The 26100-nt window shown below is 37.0% G+C and overlaps 1 protein-coding gene across 1 annotated transcript; it reads right to left on the bottom strand.

The window, feature by feature from the left end:
* Positions 1-11585: 11585 nt before the first annotated feature.
* LOC306881537 (dihydroorotate dehydrogenase (quinone), mitochondrial-like) lies at positions 11586-22013 on the bottom strand (the record flags this gene model as incomplete). Its single annotated transcript, XM_079435705.1, has 9 exons — positions 11586-11667; positions 11801-11955; positions 12101-12259; positions 12344-12457; positions 13562-13749; positions 14010-14092; positions 19737-19803; positions 20018-20234; positions 21996-22013. 9 exons carry the CDS (start codon positions 22011-22013, stop codon positions 11586-11588), a joined length of 1083 nt encoding a protein of 360 aa, XP_079291831.1.
* Between the last annotated feature and the right edge of the window lie 4087 nt (positions 22014-26100).

Here is a 26100-nt window from a genome sequence, read left to right as displayed (position 1 = left end):
CGTTATCACGACTTAATTTTCTCGTGATCTCGACATAACGAAAGTTGTTTTGTCGTTATCACGACTTAATTTTCTCTGTGTATTCGGCATGAGAAAATGCTAGAAGCAGCATCATCGCAGCATCATGGATGATCGTATTCGCTTTAACTTTGATCAGGGACTCACTCAAACTGAAATAATAAAAATAAAAATATGGTATAAGTACCATCCCAAATATTGAAGGTGTTGTGTGTGTGACCGACTACATTGATCCATGATAGAATACTTGTCATGCATATTCATACTCGGACATTTTAGCTCTGTGTCTGTCAGTGATTGACGACTTACACATTACACATAAGTGTTCGACACTTGAGAAGGAGGCTGTCGGGTCTGCAACTTTATCGTCGAAGACAATATAGCGACCCTGATTTTCTCACGATAGCTACAATTACGTCGTGAGAAAACGGTTTTTAGGTTGAGATCAACAACTTTCGTTATGTCCAGATAACCACAAAACAAATTTCGTTATGTCGAGATCACGAGAAAATTAAGTCGTGATAACGACAAAACAAATTTCGCTATGTCGAGATCACGAGAAAATTAAATCGTGATAACGACAAAACAAATTTCGTTATGTCGAGATCACGAGAAAATTAAGTCGTGATCACGAGAAAACAAGACAGAAAAATTATAATAATGCATGGCCGCTTAGAACTTCCGTAAATTCTTGATATCAACAATTAAATTTTTACTAGTTAAAATGCTAATTCTTGATATCAGGAATTACATTTCTACTAGTAACAATGGCTATTTTTGATATCAACAATTCAATTTTCACTAGTTAAAATGCTAATTCTTGATATCAAGAATTCAATTGTTGCTATCAAGTATTAAATTGTTGTTATCTGTAATTGTATTTTCACTAGTTAAATGTCACCATAGGCTGCCATTCAAAATCAATTGTTGATATCAAGAATTAATTTCTTACTAGTTGAAATTCCAATTTCACATATCAGAAATACAATTCTTACTAGTAAAAATGTCTATTCTTGATATGATCCATCCCATGATGTATGTCAGAGATGTATGTCAGAGAGTCGGTGGTATTATGATTGCATTCCTTGGTCAATGAGGAGCTCAGCTTAGCCTGACAGTTTGCCTACCCTGAATCAGGTTAGCTTTCCAGCATAAGTAGCCACAGTGACTGAGGTTGATCTTTGTTAAATTTGCTTTATGGAACCAAATCATTTGACAGTGAGTCAGACTAACTGAAAAAAGCCTGGCCTATTTGGTAAACTTGTTTAATGAAACAGGCCTCGAGGTGTTAGAAGTTAGAAGACACAAGTTAATTTATGATTTGCTGTCTGTCTGAACCAAAGAAATAAAAGTGATCATATTTTTTTCATAGCATCGTATTGCATCAAATCACATTGTGTTGAATCGAATCAAATCGAAATCGAATCGCACTGCATCGTAATAGGGGTGAATCGTATTGCATCGCATCGCATCGCTAGCTGCTCCACATGTATCTTTAATGTATCGTATCGTTGGCTATGCATCGATATGCTCAGTTATGGAGATGCACATCCCTAGTAGCAACCACCCCTTGACAGTGAGATCAAAGCATGTCGCAAGCATGTTTTCAACAGTTCTGGCAACAAATGCCTAGTGCTGAGTTTTGAATTAGGACAGAACCTGGCCACACTCTAAAAAATGCTGGGTTAAATGCAACCAAGCGCTGGGTAAATATTGGACAGAACACATGCTGGGCTGTTTTCAACCAACAGTTGGGTTAAATGTTTAACCCAACCGCTGGGTAAAAACAACCCAGTTGCTGGGTTCGTCCATATTTTACCCAGCGCTGGGTTGTATTTAACCCCAATAGTGCAGATGAGGTTTGCAAAAATGATGGCTTACATTTCCATGTGTTCATGACACAAATATATCAAACGGCTCCAGAAGATACAAAATATAGAGCACAAGTCATATGGACAACTTTTGTGGCCATGCTTTATCTTCCATGTGTATGCCAGAGAGAAATGAGAATTGCAGCGGCTGTTAAATTCATGACTGTCATGCCCTTAAGGTTGTACCTCTTCAGGATCAACAGCTGCCATCTGAGGCAGGAACTGTGCTCTGTATCCCCATAAAAAAAAGACCATCGACTCTACCGTGCGACTCCACCGGGCTGGGACACCGGCAAAGGATATAAGTATCGCTTTTTTTTTTTCTTTTTTTTTTTTATTTATATGTTTACGATTGAAATGTTGTTGTATGCATTTGTCAATTTTATTTAATTTCTGTATTTTCTTAAATGGGTGTGTATAGAGTATTTACAGAGTGTTAACTTTTAGTTTTAGTAACTTTTTCTTATTTGTAAGTCGCTTTGGATAAAAGCGTCTGCTAAATAACTAAAAGTAAAGTAAAGTAAAAGTTGTTGTCTGTCAATAACCAGGTTTCCATGCAAGGATTTTTTTGCGGAAAAATATTTAGCGCTTTAAAATATTTATGATATAGCTGATGGAAATGCCAATTATCGATTAAATTTCTCATGTGTCGACAAAATCTTTTTCCGTTTAACTTTAGCGCATAAATTCCATATCGATTCTTCAAATGTCGCAAAAATTTGTTTGGAAACAGTTTTTGTCGAGAAAAGGGGCTTTAATTTTCATTTTCTCTCTTGGCTCTCTGCGAAGGAGGACGCTTTTTCTCTCCTCTCCTCCCCTTATCTTCCCTGCTTGCTCTCTCGTCTTGTCTATTGTTTAACACTTGAGAGACTCTTTCTGCACTGCTCTCCAAACCGAAAAATCATGGATTTGATCAACTGGTCTCTCAACGCAATTAACACCATAGTCTCTACAAGAGCCCGGGGTTCGGGGGAGCCCAATTGTCCAGACGGGATGTTCGCTACTGGCTACACGATGGACGCATGGGAGAGATGGCGGGTCGTGTGTCTGGCGGCTCTTTCCGTGGAGGACATTGAAGACATCTACCTATTCGGAACCATGATAACGGGTTTTCTGCTGATTGGATTAGGCTTTGCCCTGGGTTATCAGAGAATTCAGAAGACGGGAACAGCTGTCCAAAGCCTCACAAGGCTGCCCGTCATGATTGAAGCAGTGGGCAGAGCGGTCAGCACTGAGACTGAAACCATCAACCGCAATATGGATTCTATCACGGAGAAGCTCACGGTTGTGCTGAGAAAAATTGATGGACTTGGAGACCAGAATGGACAAAGAGAGCTGTGAAATTGGTATGCAGCTGCTCGCACCAAGACCAAACAATCTTATCATCTTTCGGCTTCCCAAAATAACAGAACTGCCTCGGACAAGGTCGTTCTGGAAACAACCCCCCCGGAAGGGCACTGCAGTGAGACGCTCTTGCTTCCTGACCCCTCCCACAGACACCCGGATTGTCGACTCCATCTGGGTCCCGATCAAGGCCGTTTCCATGGCAATTGCTGTGTCGCTATCACAATCTGCGGACTGAGACAACTTGTTTTGGATACCAGCGGGGCGGATCTCCAGGCCTACAAATACACGAACTCACATCACACACATACCCATATATACAGATATTCCATTCACCCCCGATCCCTCGCCTTCGCCGCTTTGTTCCGCCAGTCCGACAGGCGGGTCTGTGACCGGCGCTGAGAATAGCTGCTGGACCGGATGGCTGTTTGTAGGAGCTGGATTACCCCCCCACCTGTTGCAAGTCGTGTGTCTATGGTGTATTGATTATGTGCTTTTGTTGCTGGGGTGTTTTTTCTGTTCTCATACTGTACTCCCATAGGAGCATAGTCTGGGGGTTATTTATTTTCTCCCCTCCTTCCTCATGTTTAAGCTGTATTTCTTCCTCAATTCCCTGTCTTCCTGTCCTGTCCACCCCCTTGTCATATTGTATTGTATGTATGTTTGTGTATGTATGGACAGGTTGATGGCTAATTTCGCTGGTACTTGTGACTAGTGACAATAAAGGGCTACTACTACTACTACTACTACTAATGCAAATACATGTGGTGTCGTGTTGCTCATATTATTCAATATTCAATATCATATTATTCAATATTGCTCATATTATTCAATTGTATCTCAAATTATTTTATACATGGTAAGAAAAAGACGAGTTACTTCTCAAACATACTTATCTTAATTTGGTGTTAGTAGGCTAGCCTAAGTTTACATGATTATTATAATTTTTTTACAGTGCACTGTTCAGTTTAAATAGCCTGTAGTCCGTGCCTTTCAGTTTGACCACCATAACCCCGTGATATTATGCCAAGCACATTTTATTTTACATGAACGTGAATTACAAAACTTTAAATTAATTCGTTTTGGCTTGTTAGCTTCTTTTATTCTTGCTTTGTTCTGAGTTCTTTCTACCTTTAAATTTGTTGATGGAGTTAGTAGATTTGTTGTGGAGTGAGGGGAAATAAAATATTTTTTTCATGTTTCTTCAGTATTTTTGGCTGACTGTATTTTATTATGGTGGTGCTTATGGCAGGTGCTTGTTGTTTATGCTGTTTTTTGCGTGTATAAAATGAATCCCTGGAAAACAAATTTAGGTATTTGTAATGGGTCAAGCCACCTATAAATTTAAATTTTATTTAATTGTAATTGAACATAATCTTGTCGGTTAACGGTTAATATGACGGTCAGTTAGGAGAAATAAAATAACCAGAATGAACATTCATATTTCCTATAAACGTTATTCAGAAAAAAATTATAATACAACTGCAACTGTTTATGATCATTGCTTGATTATCAACAGGGGCCTATCTATCTAGTCTATAACAAAATACAACAACAAAAAAAAAAACACATGACACTTAGTAAAAAATATTTTATGTAGGCCTATACAATTTAATACAGGCTTTTTGTTTGTTTCAAATGGATGAAGAACAACTAGCCTAGCCTATAATTTACCCAATAGGATAAATGATGTATGGAAACAAGCTCAAGGGCAACATTTTTTTGCGATACACCAAAACTTATGCGACAATTCGTTTTTTTTAGGGATGACGTCATGACGCACACCATTTTATCGGTAGAAGACCAGTTGGATGGAAACAGGCTGTAGACAGCAAATTTCGCAGTTTTTTTTACGCATATCCCTTTGTCGATAACAAAACAGCGCAAGATCTGGATGGAAACTTGATTAATGTGACACTTAAACATGGGACAAATATTCATTAAAAATGCAATAAAAGATGACTTGTATGTAAATTCTTTAATATGGAAATTTCCCATGCAAACGAATGTAGAATGTATCAAAATGAGAGTGACAGCTATAGTTGTATATCAAGATGGCATATACAGTACATCTCATTTCAGTTCATGCATCTATAGCTTTATGGAAAGAATGGAGTTGACATGGACTTTGTTTAAAAGCCTTAATAAATCATATAAAGGGGAGTTGTTTGAAACCTTGGGCTTCCATCTTCCCTTTGACCACCTCAGACCTGTTTGTGGAGTCTGTGCTTTGTGTCATATAGTCTAGCAGGTCCAGGTCCATGTGCATCACACATTTCGCCCATGAGAGAGCAGGCCAGCCCAGTGCCTCCGGCAAAGTACATTCCCAATGAATAACTCAGACCTAGGTAACCGGTCTGGTCACTCTCCTTTATTTCTCTGAAGTTTAGTTGCACTTATCAAAGAACCTGTCAGCAGGCCATGGAAGAATTATGTCATGTGTTATGTATTTTGTCATGGTGGATCTATAAATACAAATGTTAACAAATGGTCTTTGTGTCTAATAACATGAGTCATTTCCAGTTAAGTGTTTTCCAGCCTTAGTCACTTTATTTGATTGAGTTTTTAATTTGAAATAACACCTCATATTTAAGTTAGCAGCTTTTTGGATCACTTTGTTAATTTTAAAGCTCTCTGCATCTGAATATACCTCCTACTATACAGTGAAAATAGTATGCCAAAATCTATAGTATTCATATAATTCATAAAAAACAGTCTGTGAGAAGAACGCGAATGACCTACTACCTCCTGATGAAATGTAAATTTAGTGGAAACTTTGCTATCCCATAAATCTGTGAGAGAGGAGTTGTGAATGGCAGTAAAGCAATGATGCCACAGGTCATGTGACAAAGCCAACATGGCGCAACATACTATGAATCTTCCTAAATGTTCAGAAGTAACCTCTGAAATGTTCTTTTTTCTTCTTCTTCTTAAATCCACCTACAAATTGCACCTCCTCCTGAAAATATGCCTAATGCACCTGCTGAACTTTGAGAGATGATGACAGAAATGAGAGGGAGGTTCTGTCTTTTCTCCAATCTGAGCAAAAAAAAATCTGACACACATAAGATCACTTAATAGATCACACCTAAGAGGTGTTGATACAGCATGCTAAAGAGGGAACAATAGTCAGTGAATAAGATCATCGAAAGTAACTTTTTTTTAAATGTATTTATTCATTTTCACACTTCTTTTGCTAGCAGTGGCTAAGATGTTTTGTTTACAAGCTTTGCATATTTATTTGTGTATGTGTGTGTGAGAGTGAGAGAGAGAGAGTAAGCAACATAAGAGTGAGTAAATATGGACAAAGACAAAACTGTACATTTTGGTAAAGCTATTTTTTTAAATATTCAATATAAATTCAATGCACAATTTGTGAATTTGTGAACCCCACCAAATGTCTTCTGATTTCTTTTTTTTCTTTTTTTTTTGTATGTCTGGTTAATATGGAGAAGGGGTAAAGAACAGCATACCAATCTTTGTGGCAGTAATGAACATTATAGTAAAACAACAGTATTTGGAGTCATTTTGAGGAAAGTTTCAAGTTTAATTTTCTTTACTTGATTCACTAATTTGTGAGAGGTATTAATGACAAACAGAAAGAATCAAATCAGAAATAGAATGGTCAGATTCAGAACACTTGATGTGGATTTAGTGTTTCTGAAGATGGGTTATGGGCATTTCTAAATTGTCTTCACATTTTGTTACAAACAGGGATTCCCTTACGAAAAAGATTATTATTCAAGTATGCTATTAGTATGCTTCCTTTAAACTTAAAATAGGAAAGTACACTTTTAGTCTACTTTTGATGTACTTCTCGGAAATATACTTAAAATGACATTTAAGTATACTTGACTTATATTTAGAAAAAGTCTAAATATATTTGAGCTATACTTGTGCTCCTAGAATTCGTGTTTTCATTGTTATATGGTAGGGGTCGCTAGTACACATCTTCTCTAAAGAATTTCCAAAAAAACACAAGTGAAGAAAAAACCAAAAGAACAGATGCTTCCACATGAAATCTGACACAATCATCCGACATTAAACAACATCGAAACTGTGTAACGTTATGGAATAATAATGACTGTCAAGCTTTGGGGTGTTGATCGACTCATTCTGAATCCATTTCATAGTCTCTTTTCAGCATTTTCTTCAAAATGTTGTTTATTTTTTATTTATGAAACGTACCCACATTAAAGTGTTTTAAAAAAGAATGCATGAATAAAATATTTTTGTTTACAAGCAGATACCCTGTTCTTTATTTTGATGTTTGTATGTTCAGATATTCATGTAATATATACAAATGAATACCTAAATAGGGACATAGTAGTATACTTAAAGTATGATGTGAAGTTCGCTTAAAGAATATTTGCAGTATAAAACAACTAAACTAGTTTACTGAGACTATACTTATCAGTATACCTATAAGTTCACTTTTAGTATAGTTGCAGTACAAACTAAAAACTTTGATGTAAACTAGTTGTGTACTCAATGTTTACTACTGTTATACTTATTCTAGTATATAAAGTATACATTTATATACTAGAAAGTGGGCCAATTTAATCCCAAGGATTACTGAAATAGTACACTTACAAGTATACTACTAGTACACTAATATTTGTATACTTAAAGTATACTTAAAAATACACGTGATCTTTACTTAAGTATACTTAATAAAATAAACTGGAAGTATACTACTTTTTGGTAAGGGTCGGCCAGGTTGATTTGGAAATGTTAACACAACAGAGGGAACACACCTACCAACAGGATTTAAAAAAATGGATTTGGTTGCCTTATGGAAACAATGTCTTTGTTTCCATGAGGTAAAGGTAATAGTGATTTGTTTAGATGCACATGTACTGTAGTAGCAGTGTATTTGCAAGGTGTAACATTTAAGCACTGCCAATTTTATGACCTTGTTTCCATAAAGCTTTGGCTCCAGCTTCTTAAGATTTAGAACTTTACAATTTAAAGTACTAAAGACATGTATCTTATCGTTTTATTTCATGGGACTGGGTGATATATTTTAATTGATCTTTGAGGTTATATAACATCCTATGTGAAAAAATAATTGCCCCCTCAAAAAGCTGATAACTGGTTATGCCTCCATTAGCAGCAATAACTGCAACCAATTGCCAACACACAATGGTTTAAAAAAAACTTGTTCCACTCCTGACCCACTCCATTCCTGAACTGCTTCAGCTCAGTGATTTGTAGGCTTTCGAGTATGAACTGCTCATTCCAGGCCCTGCCACTGCATTTAAATCTGGATTTCGACTAGGCCATTCCAAAGCTTACATCTATGGTAAACTAGCTTGTATGTTCTTGCATAACCCAACTGTACTTCAGTTTCAGTACATGGACAGATGTCATGAGTTCAGCTCCCCCTGTGCATTTCAAGGCCTTCAGGTCATTCTGCAGCAAAATGTTCTCAAAATAGTCCTGATGTCTTTTACAGAGCACACTGCTTTTTCATGTACACTGCTTTAAAAATTTAAGATTTTCTATATAATATACATATTTAATCCAAGGGGATGTCAAGCCTATCAGATGTCACTATGTAACATGATATGTGTTGACTTGTATACTATAAAGCACATTTAGACAAATGCTGTAAGCAATCCAGTTAGTGAATGCAAAAAAGAAAATGTGTATATCGTGTGTACTATTATACTACACTATATAAACATTATGCCAATATAGTAGTAGTATGCCATTCAAGTTCAAGTTTATTTGTATAGCGCTTTTTACGATACAAATCGTTGCAAAGCAGCTCGACAGGAAATTAAGTTTCCACAATATATTTATATATTGCAGAACCTTAATATATTTAACTTATGGCAAAATTTGGTAATTCTGTATGTTGTCTGAGCGTTGGCATCCTCTGAGGTCCTCTGAGGGGTTGGCATTATCTTTTCTCGGGTGTTCGGTCATCTCAGATCATTTAAGGATTGGATCCAGACTGAAGCTTCTGTAATTCCTAGTTACCACGGGATGTTAATCAACAGAGAAACAAATAGAGACATAATTAGCGTAGCTGCTGTTCCATCTAAGCAAAAATTATTCGTTCAACCCAAGCTAAAGAATAATAATAATGTACATTTGATCAGATATAACTGCAGTACAAGATTATAAGATGCATTATGTGAATGCTTGGCTAAAGAGATGTGTCTTTAATCTAGATTTAAACAGAGAGAGTGTGTCTGAACCCCGAACGTTATCATGAAGGCTATTCCAGAGTTTGGGAGCCAAATGTGAAAAAGCTCTACCTCCTTTAGTGGACTTTGCTATCCTAGCAAACGTCCAGGTTATCATGGTTACCAAACGTCCAGAGTTTTGCAACCTTAGGGAGCGGGTTGGATTGTAGCGTGGCAGAAGACAAGTTAGGTATACAGGAGCTAAACCATTTAGGGCCTTATAGGCAAGTAATAATATTTTGTAAATGATACAGAACTTAATAGGTAGTCAGTGCAGAGACTGTAAAATTGGGGTAATATGATTATAATTTATTGACCTGGTAAGAACTCTAGCCGCTGCATTTTGGACTATCTGTAGTTTGTTTATTGAAGATGCAGGACAACCACCTAGCAGTGCATTACAATAGTCCAGTCTAGAGGTCATGAATGCATGAACTAGCTTTTCTGCATCAGAAACAGGTAGCATGTTTCGAAGCTTGGCAATGTTTCTAAGATGGAAGAATGCTGTTTTGTAACATGGGAAATATGATTTTCAAAGGACAAGTTGCTGTCTAATATAACACCCAGATTTTTGACTTTAGAGGACGTAACAGTGCATCTGTCTAGTTGTAAATTGTAATCCAAGAGATTCAGTGTAATGTTTTTTGGTCCAATAAGTAATATATCTGTCTTATCTGAATTTAATAGGAGGAAATTATTGGTCATCCAATCTTTTACACAATCTATCAGCTTAGATAGTTTAGAAGTTTCATCTGGTATTGTTGAGATATATAGTTGAGTATCATCAGCATTACAATGAAAACTAATCCCATATTTTCTAATAATATTACCAAGAGGCAACATGTACATTGAAAATAGCAGAGGACCTAGGACAGATCCTTGTGGTACTCCATACTTTACTGGTGATAATTGAGATGACTCCCCATTTAAATGAACAAAGTGGTAGCGATCGGACAGGTAGGATCTAAACCATCTTAAAGCCTGCCCTTGAATACCAGTATAGTTTTGTAATCGATCTATGAGTATGTCATGGTCTATAGTGTTGAACGCAGCACTAAGATCAAGTAATACTAGCAATGAGATGCAGCCTTGGTCTGAAACAAGAAGCAAGTCATTTGCACTGGTATCACTTTGCTTAAAGTAAATTGTAATGCCTTCTTCAATGGACTACGGCAGTATAAGATTTAGCTTGGTCTGCCTGACAGGTTTAGCAGGTACAACATTTGCTTTAATTGGAATTATAAGAGAACCAGTCATCTTACACTGATACCTACTTTAGCTTTATCAATCTGCAGAAGCTGATTTTCCATTATCATTGTAGAAGGGCAATGCTGACTCAAATATGATTGATTAATTGCACAAACAAAAGCTTCCAATAAAAGAGGGATTGAGATAACGTAGGTAGTCCAGTCACTAGTCACATTGGTGAACTCCATTAAGTAACCTGATCATGTGTGTTTTATTTATATATATATATATAAGACTACTGATATGCCCTGAATCTTTGTTCCATGTGTGTTTAAAAATTTGAAACATTTTCCAAAAAATATTGATTTCTGTGCATAAATATATATTTTTTTATTTAAAAAAAAAAATTACAAAACGTTTTAAATTTAAAGTAAAAAATATGATGAAAAAGTTACAGTTAAATCTAATGGTATGTCACAGAAATTGAGTGAGGTTGGGAGTTTATGTCATGGATTTAGTCTCAGTCTAGAGATACAAACAGCAAAGCTCATCCTATGGAAATCATGGTCATCAAAATTACAGAAATGTAATGAAATCAAATGCATTACCACTGTGATTAATTTACATTTTATATACGAATCTTAAGCCATGCACAACATTTATTCAAATTTACATATTTCTTGAACTTAGAGGCATAAAATATCAGATATGTTAGCCACTCATGTTTGCATTTTTACATTACCAAGAATTTATTTACAACACTAACAAGGCATGTCACCATAGCATGTCTAAACCACAATAAACTTTTTTATAAGAGGTTCCAGTCTTATAAATAAATGACTCCAAAATGATGATTAAAAGAAAATGTGGAATGAGACCAGTGTGCAACAGTAAATGCAGAATGATAAACATTATGGGCAGCCAAACTCTCTGACAACACCTCGCATCTGGTGTGTGAGCCTTCCTTTTAGGTCTGTGGTGTTGCAGTTTTCTCTGTTGCTCTATGATCAGCACCTACTGCCTCTGCTACACATTTAAAATCTTGTGCTCTAAAAAAAAAAAGGAAACAAAACAAGAACAAATGCGTTTAATACCTTTATGTTTCTTAATTATCTTATGTTTATTTATGTTTCTTGCTCTAAAAAAAAAAAAAAAAGAAAAACAAAACATTAGTATACTCACTTTAGTAGATCATCCAGTTCTCTTTTGATCTTTTTGACTACAGGCGGACCCTGGTATACTAGAGCCGTGTAGAGCTGCACCAGAGAAGCTCCTGCACGGATCTTATCTAGGGCATCCTGTCCGCTGGCCACTCCACCAACTCCAACAATGGATAACTTCCCTACAAACTCACACAAAAGCTTATTTCCTTATTAACCAAATACACTTTGTGCATTCATCATCTATCAGTCCAAATTCCAAATACAAATTAAATGCATAAAAGACAAAAATAAGGCTTTGACCTTTTACCATTTACACAAGGGTCCCTTGTGTCAACGTGTACATCTCTCGCACTGTTTGAGTGGACAGCTCTTTCAGAGGTTGACCACTGAGGCCCCCTATTTCATGTTTATTTGGGTCTTTTAGAGTGTCTGGCCTGGAAACAGTGGTGTTGGAAACCATTAAACCATCAACACCAACCTGAAAAAAACAAAATCTTTCCTATCTTCTAAATGAATTGGGCACTAGATTTTTACATAATTTGTTTAACCTGTGAAGACTGACCTCCATGATAACCTCAGCAATGTCTTGCTTTTCCTGTGTTGAAAGATCTGGAGCAATCTTCCCCAGCACAGGCGGTCGGTCCTCACTCCGCAAGGAATCCCGCTCTTTAAGCACCTGAATAACCACCAACACCAAATGATAGAGTGGAGAAAGAAAATACAAAGCTGAATAGCACGCAGGACAACGTAATAACTCATTTTGGTCATTCATTTGTTTTAAGACAAGATACAACCTGTATCTGACAAAACAGATTTCACTTGTTTTGAAGAAAAAGATTTCACTTTTATACAAAATCTAGACTTACTGTAGTACAGTGATATCGTGGAAATGATAGAGGACTAATTGAACAGCTGTATATAAATATACTAAAAACTTAATTTAGTATAATAATAATTTCATACCATTTCTTTTTTACTCCGTTACTGTTGTGAACTTTGAGACCATACCACAGTTTGGCTGGTTAGCTTTCACAGATGCCCACCATTATTGGTATATTTCTTCATTGATGGCCATTGACATGTAACCATGTATTCTTACTAAATACAATTAGTTTGAAACACCATTTGAGAATTTTTTTTAATTATATTTAATATTTAGCAGATGATTTCATGTACCATCATGGAATAATGTATGAACAGAAAGAGATTGTTGAGGTTAATCTCCACATTATAAAAAATACTATACTGAGAGAGATGGACAGAATGGCAGAAAGGAAACGTAGTTTGGTGTAATGCTACTTTTCACCTGCAGAAAAATATACAGCAAGATCCATTGATATATGATACGTTTTTTTTACTTTATTTGATTCATATTTATATTAAAATATTACTTTTATTAAAATATATTACTATTATTTAATCACTAGATTTCTGTAAGAGATTCAAGATTCATTTTACACCCATTGGTAGAGATTTTATATTTAACTGTGCCCATATTTGTGCTACATCAATGGCCAGTATGTGTCATGTAAATGTGATTTGTCTTTAAATGGAATAATTTTTGTTTGTTTGTTTTTGAACATTATTTTGAAAAATCACATACCCGTTTAAGAAATAATCAGTATTGGAAAGATATCGTTAAAACTGTATCAAAACGTATCAGTACTGTATCGGTATTGAATTTAAAAAGTGCAGTATTGTGGATGATAAATTATGATTTTGTGTAGAAAACAGTAAATCACAAAAAACGCATGCCTTCATCACTGAAATGATGAACTACCTTGTCCAGAAGGTGGCGCAGTTCTCCCTTGCCCTGTAGGTCTCTAAGGCCAGGAGTGTTGGGGCTGCTAACATTAACTACTAGGTAGTCAGCGAGAGGGCCCAGTGTCCACACTCCCTCCACATAATCTGACACCGCATCTGTGGAAAGCTTGTTCTTCCCCAGATTGATGCCAAGAGGTTTACCTGCTGATATTCTAAATTTATACTGTTACAAGGCAGTAGGACTTCTTCTGGCACAGCTGAACAAATGTATTCAAATAAGTAGGAAAAAGTACTGAATGTCTTTGTTATTTCCAAGGAATTAAGGGAAATTATGTTATGTAAAGATACGTTCACAGTCTTGAGAAAAATTAAAAAATATGGAAACTTATCCCCAGTTCCCCACATAAACCTGCTGCCTTCAAAGTGAATGCAACTAAAATTAGGAAATTGTGTTTATTATTTACCTTTCGTTAGTTCTGACTGGATATTCTTTCGAGCTTTCAACCTTTCTTGCACTGCAGAAAGGCCACAACTATTGAACCCATACCTGAAATACACAAACCACACTAAAGGTATAATACATGAATTATTACTAGTGAAATATTTACACTATACAAAAGTATGTGATATTTACAAAATAAGCACCATGATACTACCATGGTTTGTGGACACACTGGGATGGCAGACTACAGTATTCATGTATTATATACCAGGTAAATTAGATTTCAATAATAATAAAGATATTTATATTTTCTGATTGATGTTTGTTTGATGTGACATACGGCCAAGTATGGTGACCCATACTTGGAATTTGTGCTCTGCATTTTACCCATCCACCCATACTTGGAATTTGTGCTCTGCATTTTACCCATCCAAAGTGCGTGCGTGCACACACACACACACACACACCCGGAGCAGCCATTTATGCTTCGGTGCCTTGCTCAAGGTCGTGGTATTGAGGGTGGAGAGAGCTCTGTACATTCACTCGCCCCACCTACAATTCCTGCCGGCCCGAGACTCGAACTCGCAACCTTTGGATTACGAGTCCGACTCTCTAACAAATAGGCCACGACTTCTGAAGACTCACTAAGGTTTTCTGGATTGCCAAAATTTGACTAGTTTTCTAGGAAGTTGGTTTTTCAATAAAGGCAAAAGACCCCTCCATCAGTTTAAGTCTATGGTTCTTTTTACAATTGCTTTTAAACATAACACAGCTGAAGCCATCATTCACGTCTGTAGCATAAACAGTAGTGATGCCACAGTTTAAGTTGTAGGTTAGGGGTTTGTTCAAATCACAAGCTTGAAAGAGAAAGTCCAAACGTCAACTTTCAAATGGCAAGCAGCATTTGGCATTCAAAACCTTCAACATGGACAAACGCCACTCATTTACTCCATCCGGAGGGACTCCACCCTTGTTTGAATGCCTGTGAAGAATCTGTACACAACACTGGCTGACGATATTGGTGTGTGTGACTGATATCAATTATATTTTTCTATTGTTTAATGTTAACATCAGAAATTTAACAGACCAAAAACATTCTTTTCATAATTCACTTATAAAATAGAAAGCCTTGTCCAGCCAGAAATTTAGATTAAGTTCAAGCGTATTCAATTTACTTTTTCAAATATTTTCCATTTGGAAGAAAATTCACTTTCACTGAGTATTAATGAAAACGCACAAGTGTCAGTGTGTAGTGAAGTTTCAGAAATATTTAAAAACATATAACAAGCTTAAAAACATAAACCTGTATTCACTGGACTGATAACAGCTATAATAAAGCTATACTCAAGCAAAGTACATTTCTAAATGCTAAACTGGAAGCTTTCTTCAGGAGAAGCTGGCTCGTCTGCACCTCATTTGCATATTCTCCATGGTGAAAATAAACACTGTTGGTGTGACAGAGATGCTAATGAGATGCTAATACCATCTTAATCAAAATTATGCAATCTTTCACCAACTACAACTTGACTGACCGAGACAACTTAAGATGTAGAGGTACTTTTTGGATAATTTTGGAAATTGATTTTTTTATATAGTATATTTTAAGTTAAAATGTTTAGTTCCTTTTAAGACAAGACAAAATAAAAAGAATATAAATGAAAAAAAGAAAAGAAAAGAGCAAAGTGTTGGGTTCTGTAATTTATTCTATAAATCATGGATTATACTCTTCACAGAATATAGTACAGTACTGGGCATAAATGACAACACCCCTCTGAACAAATACAAAATACTTTTTTCTCAATGATCACCAAGACAATTCATGGAAAGATGGCAATTTGTTTTATTTTTTTTAAACATATACAGAGAAAATATCATTAATGTATGTAAAATAAGTATTAGTCAATGTTTGTTCAAAAGAAGTGTCAAAGTAGGGGTGGGCGATGTGGCACAAATATCATATTACACTGTTTTGTTTTTTTAAATATCACGATTCACAATTTTATAACGATTCTTTGTCATGTTGGTTTTACTATTTTGCAAGTTGTTTGAGAATTACAGCCAAACTCATTTCTCTATTATAAAGACAAAGCCTTTCAAGTGTCGCGGGAGGAGCAAACGGCAGACACAGTGGGTGTGGCGTCAAGCCTCGGAGAGGTTTTTATTAAACAAATAAAGGGGAAAAATAAAGTGTCCAGGGAAAATAAAGTATCCAAAGGAATGGGCAACCTGGTGTCCTTGCTGTGCCGCGGGGCTAGTGAAGGAGGGTAGTGTTCGTCAGGGAAGGGTCCAGGGAAGGGGCGGAGTCCGGTGGCCGCACGCGCTCCCCTCCTGGGGCCGGGCGAGCTAGTGGCGGCGGCGTCTCTTGCGCGGCTCCTTCCATCTGCTATGGTCCCGGCGTCTCTGGGGGACTCGACGGCCCGGCATCCTGGCCCGTCAGCCGCCTAACGGGTGCGGCAGTCCTCCTCGACGCTCCCTTCCTGGACCCACGAGGACACCAGCGTGCATGCACGGGGAAGAGACCGGTCGCTCGAGGAGAGGCGCGCTCGGCATTTAAACGGCGGCGGTGATGAGGCTCTATTCACATCAGGTGCGCCTCATCACACGCCGCCAGCCCTGGCTATTTCAGCGCCCCTCCTCTCTCACACACCCACTCCCGTCGGGAGCCTGGTGAAGGGCGGCGAATACGGGACGGGGTGGTGATGACAATAAGGGGGGAGGCAGCCGACTCGTCACACAAGGTAAAAAAATATAAAAAAGAATGGTGGATATTTAGGCCAAAGTGGGCGAAGATCAAAATCTTTCATAATTTTACCTGTTATTAAAAAATGAGAAGACCGATAAACATAAATACATATACAAATAAAACAAACAGTGCTTTATTTTCAGGTACAATAGGTGTGTTTAGCATTAGCATAAAATAAGACTATATATATTGATTCCTATTAGAGCAACTGTATTAAAGTTTTTCAGTCAAGAGTAGTGAGTGATTTTTCACTTTGTTCACTTTGTTTTATTAACATTAAAGGAATAATTCACCCAAAAATAATAAATGTTTTATTTTTATGCCATCATTTACTCACTCAAAAGTTGTTTTAAACCTGAATGAGTTTCTTTCTTCTGCTGAAAATAAATGCTATTTTGAAGAATGTGGAAGTCCACAGCGACTTCCATAGTATTTTTTTTTCTTTCTTACTATCAAATTCAGTGTGGACCAGCAACTCTTTGGTTACCCACATTCTTCAAAATATCTTCTTTTGTGTTCAGCACAAGAAAGAAATTAATACAGGTTTGGGACAACGTGAGTGAGTAAATAATGGCAGAAATAAAATTTAAGGGTGAACTAGGCCTATCCCTTTAATGACGGTCGGCAGCATGTTTAGTACTGTCCCTTTAAGAACTAAACGCATCTAATATACAATACAGGCACGCATCCGTTTTCTCTCAGCTGTTTACTTTCATTTTAGACATACCCAACTGAGCTTATACATAAACCTTGAGTGTTTTGACAGTATTAGCACAAAAGATAACTTAGTTAAGTAACCAGGTGCTGTTTGACAGGTTTTTTTAGTGCGTGCACTTCGGGTGTCCATGGTAAAAAAAAAAAGTGCACCTCAGAACAGCACATGAAAGAAACGTTTAACAAGTAAGACTTTAAAGCACATGCAAATTATGTACTTTTGTGATTGCGAATAAGTGCAGTGTCCCGTGAGAGTAACACTACCGCTGAGTTAACGCTGATGCTAACGTATATCGCTTTGAACACTGTATTGATACGGCGGCGCCAGAACTGCAGCTGACATAATGTGCTCTGTAGCACGATAATATGACATTTCTTCAAAAGCAGATCATGGAGACATTTTTATCATCCACAATCAAAAATCATCATATCACACACCCCTATGTCAAAGAAATTAGTACATCCTAGATTAAATTTAACAAACGTGTCATATTCTAGTACTCAGTCCTCCTGCCTCTACGAAATGCTTAAGTGTTAGTGTTGGGTGAAATACTGAAGTTTTTCAATTGGGAGCATGTGTATAGTCATTAATGTTATGCTGAAAAAATGGCAAACTATGCAGGGAATGAGGAGACTTTAGCATCTTGTTTCAAGTTTTTGAATGATATCAAACTGTGTGTGAAGTCATGACAGTATTGATAAAGAACATGTCCCTCGCACCTTCAAGACTCATACATTCCTATAGAAGAGCTTTACTACCATTGAACTTCAGTGTAGGATCCAGGCACTTTTCACTGCACTCCTCCCCTAGCAAAGCTAATGCCATTTTGGATGCAGTTATATCCAAAATGAATTACTTTGTCTTATAAGACCAGAGTATGGATTCCCACAAGACTATATTTAGTAAATATAGGCCTTGAAAAATACTAAAATTAGATTATTGTGCTTTTGCTACAGTAGGTAGTTCCGGTTTGGACAACAACCATGTATTTCACTTCTGCACCTTAATGTGCAAGATGAAACAGGCACTCTTTTCATAGCTTTTGCTATCTTTGAGACACTTGTGTGGAATTTCTCCAGTTTAAAACCCTTAAGCTCTCCTTGGGGGTCCAGCTGACCCCACTGGACATTTCCTTCATTTTTTAAAAATGTTCCCTTTATCTCAGGTGCATGAGACTCTGCATGTGACTTTTCCTAAATAATCTATCTAAAAACACACACAAAAAAAAATCTAGACTTGATTTATTTTTTCTAAAGGTGTGTAAAAAAAACAAAAAAAAAAACAATTTGTCTTCCTTGGGGTTAGATTGACCCCACATTGAAAATGAATGAGAAAAGTGAAAAAATATATATATATATTTTTCATTTCATTTGTCAAAAAAAGTAGTAAATCCAGTTTAAATTTGAAAAAAAAAAATTAATTAAATAAAGGACTGGTCCTAGAGCATAAACTCAAAGTGGAACAAACTTTCTATCTCACACACACCCAGAGAGCATTTTGATAGAAATTGGCATATAAAAAAATCAACAAATCTGAAAATGTTCATACTTAAATGAAGGACTGGTACTAGAGCACAAATGCAACATCGAACAAGCATGTTCATTCGCTCACTCACTCACTAGTTGAGTAGTAGTGCAGTGAATAGGTTTATATATATATTTTTTTTTAAAGTACCAAATATCCATAAAGCATGAATATGATATTTCATTCAAATAGCATGAATGTAAAGTTGACAAGTAAATGAAAAAAAAAAAAAATTATATATATATATATATATATATATATATATATATATATAGTTTGTGATATTAAAAATGTATATTTCTTTATGCAATCCCTCTCTAAAAGTTTGGGGTCTATATGCCCCCCCAAGGAAGAAAATCCAACTAAAGCAGAAAGATTTTATTTATTTAAAATACAAATGTATTAGTTTTATTATGCAAGTTTCAGGTGGATGTACTTATTTTTCAAACAACATTTTAGCACTTTGATAAGATCTCACTTTGATAAAATCTCATTTTCCTGAATAATTCTGAAATGCTACTTTGGTAATTGATCAAGCAGACTTGCTTGAATATTAAGTCTCCAAATAATCCTAATGTCTTCTAAGTAAAGAATAACTGATTAATTCCGAGAGGGGGTGTACTCATTTATGCTGAGGGATAGTGTGAATCTTACTGAGGTGACTACAGACAACACAAAGATACCCAAGACAAAGGTTGGAAAACTCTGCTTTAAATTATAAAGGGTAAATACGGAAAACTGTCTTTGTAGCAGAAATGTACGCATACCTGTTAATGACGGCTTGGTCTGACTCCAGTCTAAACACACGTGGCTTTGGGTTGCCATCCTGCATCCCTTTAAATAGTGTTCCGAAGACAAACGACGCTTTTACGGGTTTGCTATGACATGAGGGTGAGTAATTAATGACAGAATTTTCATTTCTGGCTGAAATATCCCTTTAAAATGTAAAAATCTAAAACAACTCTGCTAGAAGTTAATAACTATGGAAATGCATTATCAATCTGTGAAACGGATCCATATAGCAATTTATCACAAATATTTAACACACTGACAAGTGAGACTGGGTCCTTGTAGTTGTTGTAAGGCACAAGTCTGAGACCAATCACCCGAACAGCAATGACATGAGCTGTCTCTGCTCCCACAAACCTCTGCAGCACAGGCATGAGAGAACTGGCATAGAAACGCTCATCTCCGGAGGCTGTGAGGTATCCCAGGAACAGGGCACTGCCACATCCTATCATCTTTAAGGCATCTTTCGCTTGTTTCTGAAAAGATCAAGAGAGGATACTTAAGCAACAAGAGACCACACTTTTTTCTATCATCAAAACTGAATATGTAGGCTCAACAAAGATTTTGCCTTTAGTACTGAAATTTGCATATAGTACAGGCTATGTAATTATCGACTAAAACAAAATTTGAAAACAGTCTTACCACTATAAAGCCTTTACAAAAAGTGGTGGTATAATGCCATGTAATGCCATAATACTGAATGTCACCATATCCATTTATTTTGTGATATTTCAATGTCCAAAATACCCAAGGTATTATCCCGGAATTTCTTTCTTTTTTTCTTTTAGTCTAATGCATTTAATTTACCATAGCAATCAAATAAACTGAGACGATTCTCCTGATTTCAGGAGATCACAGAGGGTTACTGTCATTTTATATTCACACAAACTGGGGAAAACAGGAGCTGATTCAACGTAAGGCGCAAAACAACAAAAAAAGTGCCACTTATTTATCTGTAAATGCATGCTCTTCTTGATCTGACGACACAAAACTTAAAGGTCCCATGACATGCTATTTTTTGGATGCTTTTATATAGGCCTAAGTGGTTCCTAGTACTGTATCTGAAGTCTCGTTCCCGAAATTCAGCCGTGGTGCAGAATTTCAGCCACTACGAGCCAGTCCCAAAATGAGCTTTCCTTAGGACGAGCCATTTCTGTGTCTGTAGCTTTAAATGCTAATGAGGAGGAGAGAGGCGGGGCAAGGTGGAGGGTGGGTGTGGTCTGCAGCTTGCACCACGGTACCATGCGCTAATGTTGACAGTGGATGTATCGCAATGGCTCGTAGACACGCAGTCCTTCAAGCTTTTCAGTTTGACCCAGAATCTGATCCGGATGGAGAAGCACCGGATTAATAAGTTGCAACTCAGCGGCTACAGCAGGACGTCTCCGAATGGTTAGTTTAAAATATTGTGTCTGGATACGGTCAGTGTTTCCCACACATAGACTTTACCTGGGCGGGCCGCAACAATAACCACCGCCCGCTGCCATCAGCTCCCATGTCTCACACACACGAGCGCGACTTTAGAACAATATTTAGTAACTTTCAGACCCTTTAGGCAACTTTTGTACCCATAACGGGTGCATACTAACAAACCTAACGACTTATAAAAATAAAAAAAATAAACTTATTCAGTTGTAAGATGTCTCCAGTACTGCCCCGCGAGCGCGAGGTCTGGCTCTCCCGGCGCAGCGTCTGTTCTGAGCAGCGAGCGGCAGAGAAGCAACGCTTTCAGTTTGCCTTAAAGCAGCAGACTCATCAATAAATAATTTGCAAAACAGCGTTTCCAAGCACTTGTTGCTTACTGACTGTTTGGACTTTTAAATATGAACATAATTTGTCTGTTAATATGCGCAGTTTATTACTCAGACGCAAAACAGTGCTTAGCTCCATTGCAAGCCATGATGTCTCTCGCTCGCCTCGCACGGTCATAGCTCATTTTCTCATGGGCGGGCAAAGCAGAGAAAGGGGAGGTAACCTTTCCCCGTATGACGACATAAGGGCAAGATTCCAGATCGGGCCATCTGAGCTTTCATTTTCTCAAAGGCGAAGCAGGATACCCAGGGCTCGGTTTACACCTATCGCCATTTCTAGCCACTGGGGGACCATAGTCAGGCTATAGGGGAACTCATATTAATGTTAAAAAACCTCAGAAAGTGAAATGTTCATGCCATGGGACCTTTAAAATAAAATAAAAACACAAAACTTTATCTAAGAACAGCGATACATCGCTTATTCACCTTCAGTCGTCCCGCCATGAGTGTTATCTGCTCTCTTCCTGAACGAGATCTCGCGCGAATGAAGCGAAATTAAGTTTTGAGATATTTGTTTTTAACACATCTAAATGTTCGATATGATCAGTTAATTGAGTGGAATTACTGTAACATTCGACAATGTTACTTTTGACAATTTTAAGCACAGTTTATGTTGCACTGAGTAAAAAGAGAGACGTATAGTGTAGAGTGGGGGAATACGCCTCCCTTAAGGACTGTGCAAATTATTTATGTAAAACAATGGTTAAATGTGTTCAGAAAAGTTATCATAATTTTAGTGACACTGACATAAATTATAAACCAAGTATTAAAAATGTCCAGAGTTTTCATGTCATCTCTTCACCTCTCACAAGCTCTTTCAGGTTGGATGGGGGCAGACGCACATTTTCAGGTTTCTCCAGAAATATTTGATTGGGTTCAAGTCCAGGCTGTGGCTAGGCCACTGAAAGACACAGCATTGTCTATAAGCCACTCTTGCTGTGTGCTTAGGGTCACTGTCCTGTTGGAAGGTAAACCTTCTGCCCAGTCTGAGGTTCTGAATGCTCTGGACTGGGTTTTCATTAAGGCTATCTAAATATTTTGGTGCATTGAGCTTTTCTTCTACTCTGACGAGTCCCTCAGTCCCTTCTGCTGAAAAACAGCCCCATAGCATGAGGCTACTACCAGCACACTTTACTTTTGGGATGGTACTCTGCAGGTGATGAGCAGAGCTGGATCCCTTCAAACATGATGCATAGAGTTGAGGTTCATCAGACCAGAGAATCTTGTTTCTCAGAGTCTGAGGGTCTTTTAGGTGCTTTTTTGTCAATTCCAAGTGTGTTTTCATGTGTCTTCACTAAAGAGAGGATTGAGTTTGGCCACACCAGCATAAAGCCCAGATCGGTGGAATGTTGCAGTGGTGTTTGTCCTTCTGTAGATTTCTCCTATCCGCGCATATGATCATGGAGCTCAACTAGAGTGACCATCAGGTTCTTCGTCACCACTCTAACCAAAGCCCTTCTCCATCAGTTGCTCAGTTTGGCCAGGAGGCCAGCTCTAAGAAGAATCCTGGTTGTTTCAAACTTCTTCCATTAAGGGTAACGGAGACTACATTATTATTATTATATCCTTTATTTTACCAGGAAAAAAAGCACATTGAGATTAAGAATCTCTTTTACAAGAGCGTCCTGGCCAAGACTGACAGACACAGCACGTTTGAATTTAACAAACATCCAACAATACATACACATATACACACACAAGCAAATCCAGTCAAATTTCAAATCACTACATAGCTAGCTAAAACATCTACAACCCGATGTTTCCTTCTCTAAATCATTTAAAAGTACTTTAAAAGTGTCCAACGAAACCAGTTTCTTCAGTTTCAATGTACTTTGTAAACAATTCCAGGCAGAGGGAGCAGCAAATTTAAATGCCTTTTTCCCAAATTCTGTACGTGCCACTGGAACAGACAGTAAAAATAATTCCTGTGACCGTAGGCTGTAGCTACAAGCATACTTTTTACAAATGTAAGTACAAAGATATGAAGGAAGTAAACCGAGAATAGATTTGTAAATAAAAACATGCCAGTGTTTTTGTCTTCGAATGGACAAAGCAGACCAGCCAACCCGAGCATACAGTACACAATGATGAGTGAGGGTTTTAAGATTTGTTATGAACCTCAGTGCAGCATGATAAACAGTGTCTAAAGCATATAAACACTGTGAAGATGCATGCATATATATAACATCACCGTAGTCCAATACAGACAGAAAGGTCGCTGCAACAAGCCTCTTTTTTGCCTCAAAGGAAAGACAGGATTTAATTCTAAAGTAAAAACCCAATTTTACTTTCAATCTTTTCACCAGTTGCTGGACATGAGGGCCAAAGGAGAGAGCGTCATCAATTAAAATCCCCAGATACCTATACTGAGACACAAATTCAATTTCTGAACCTTGGGACGCAGTAATAGGCAGAAGATTATTATGAGGGATTGATTTGGATTTAGAAAACAACATGAATTTGGTTTTATCAACATTTAAAACTAACTTTAATTCAAATAAGTTACGCTGAACAATATCAAATGCAAGCTGTAACTGAGAGAGAGCCCGATTGGATGTGGATGCTGAACTATATATGACTGTATCATCAGCGTAATAATGAAACTTTACATTATGAACATTATGATCAATATTATTTATAAATAGAGTAAATAGGAGTGGTCCCAGGACTGACCCCTGTGGCACACCTTTGGTGACATTGAGTGAACCAGAGATAAAACCTTCTGCCTGTACACATTGAGTTCTGTTTGAAAGATAATTATTAAACCAACCGATCGTATGCTTAGATAATCCAATGCTGACAAGTCGTTGTATCAGTAAAGTGTGATCAACAGTATCAAATGCTTTTGATAGATCGATGAATAAGGCTGCACAATGTTTCTTGTTATCAACAGATTCAATAAAATAATTTATTACCTTTAGGGCTGCCGTAGTTGTACTATGTTGTTTTCTAAAACCGGATTGAAAATCAGACAGGGTATTATTAACAGATATAAATTCTTTTAATTGATTGTTGACCAATGTTTCAAGGACTTTGGCCAAGACTGACAACTTGGATATGGGCCGGTAATTATTTAGGTGTGTAGGATCTCCGCCTTTAAACAGAGGATAAACAAAAGCTGATTTCCATATAAGTGGAATTTCATTTAAGTCAAGTGAAAGGTTAAAAATATAAGTCAGAGGTGGGGCAATAAAATCAGCTGCTAGCTTTAAAAAGTAAGGTTCTAAATTATCCGGACCTGCCGAATTCGAAACAACTAAAGATTTAAGGGCTTTGCACACCTCTAAGATTGCAATTGGTGAAAAGTTGAAAGATTGACTAGACACTAAGCTCTCTGACTGAACAGTCGAAGGGTTCACATGAGCACCATTAACTGAATCAAACAAAAAACCAGAAGCAATAAAGTGTTCATTAAAACAATTAAGCATATTTACTTTATCAATGATTGTATCAGAGCCCTTAATAATACATGATGGAAGTTCTATACCTTTATTAATTTCAGTTAATGATTTAACACTTTTCCAAAATTTTGATGGATTGTTTAGGTTGTGAGATGTTTCTAAAAGAAAATGTTCAGCTTTAGCTTTTCTGACTGCAACCGTACATGCATTGCGCAATCGCCTAAAATCAAGCCAGTCTGAGTTTGAATCGGTTTTCCTTGCTTTTGCCCATGCCAAGTTGCGCTCATGAAGCATATTTGATAAATAATGAGAGAACCAAGCATTATTCCGACCCTTCACCCTGTACCTTTTTCGAGGAGCATGTTTGTTGACTAAAGCAGAAAACTTTGCATAAAAAAGTTCCCAGGCTATTTCAAGGTCAGGAATTAAATGTATTTGTTCCCACTCCAAATCAATCAAATCGTGTAGAAACCCTTGTTCTGAAAAATGTTTCATGTCACGCTTTATTATGATGTTTGGTTTAGTTTTAGGAATTTTTGTGTTTCTAACTGTTGCGATGACACAGTGATCACTGATGTCATTCGCAAATATGGATGCAGTTGAATACTTATGAGGAGTGTTTGTTAAGATTATATCTATTAATGATGATTTTTCTGGACATTTTAGGTTCGGTCTAGTGGGCTTGTCGACAATCTGAAAAAGATTCAATGCATCGCAATAGGTTTTAAATTCATCAGTTACTGAATGTAACCAATTCCAATTTAAATCACCTAATACTACCAATTCTTTAGCATCAAGAGCTGAGAATAGCTGGAATAAAGAAGAGAGTGCACTACTATCAGCAGACGGTGTCCTATAGCAACCAACAACTGTTAAGCTGAGAGATTTAGAGACCTCAAAATCGAGAGCTAAAAATTCAAATTGTTTACTCACTGATTTAAGAAGCAATACTTTAACATGAAACCTTTTTTTTTTAAATATTGCTACGCCCCCACCCCTTTTTGGTCGGTCAGACCTATATACATTATAACCGTTAATACAAATATCCTTGTCTAGAACAGATTTACTTAGCCAAGTTTCAGTTAGAACAATTACATCCGCATCAGTGGATTTTGCCCAAATACGAACCA

This window comes from Barbus barbus (genome assembly GCF_936440315.1).
Source record: "Barbus barbus genome assembly, chromosome: 2".
NCBI classification, from domain to species: domain Eukaryota; kingdom Metazoa; phylum Chordata; class Actinopteri; order Cypriniformes; family Cyprinidae; genus Barbus; species Barbus barbus.
The sequence above is the reverse complement of the archived record's forward strand: the minus strand, read 5'-3'. Positions and strand labels throughout refer to the sequence as shown.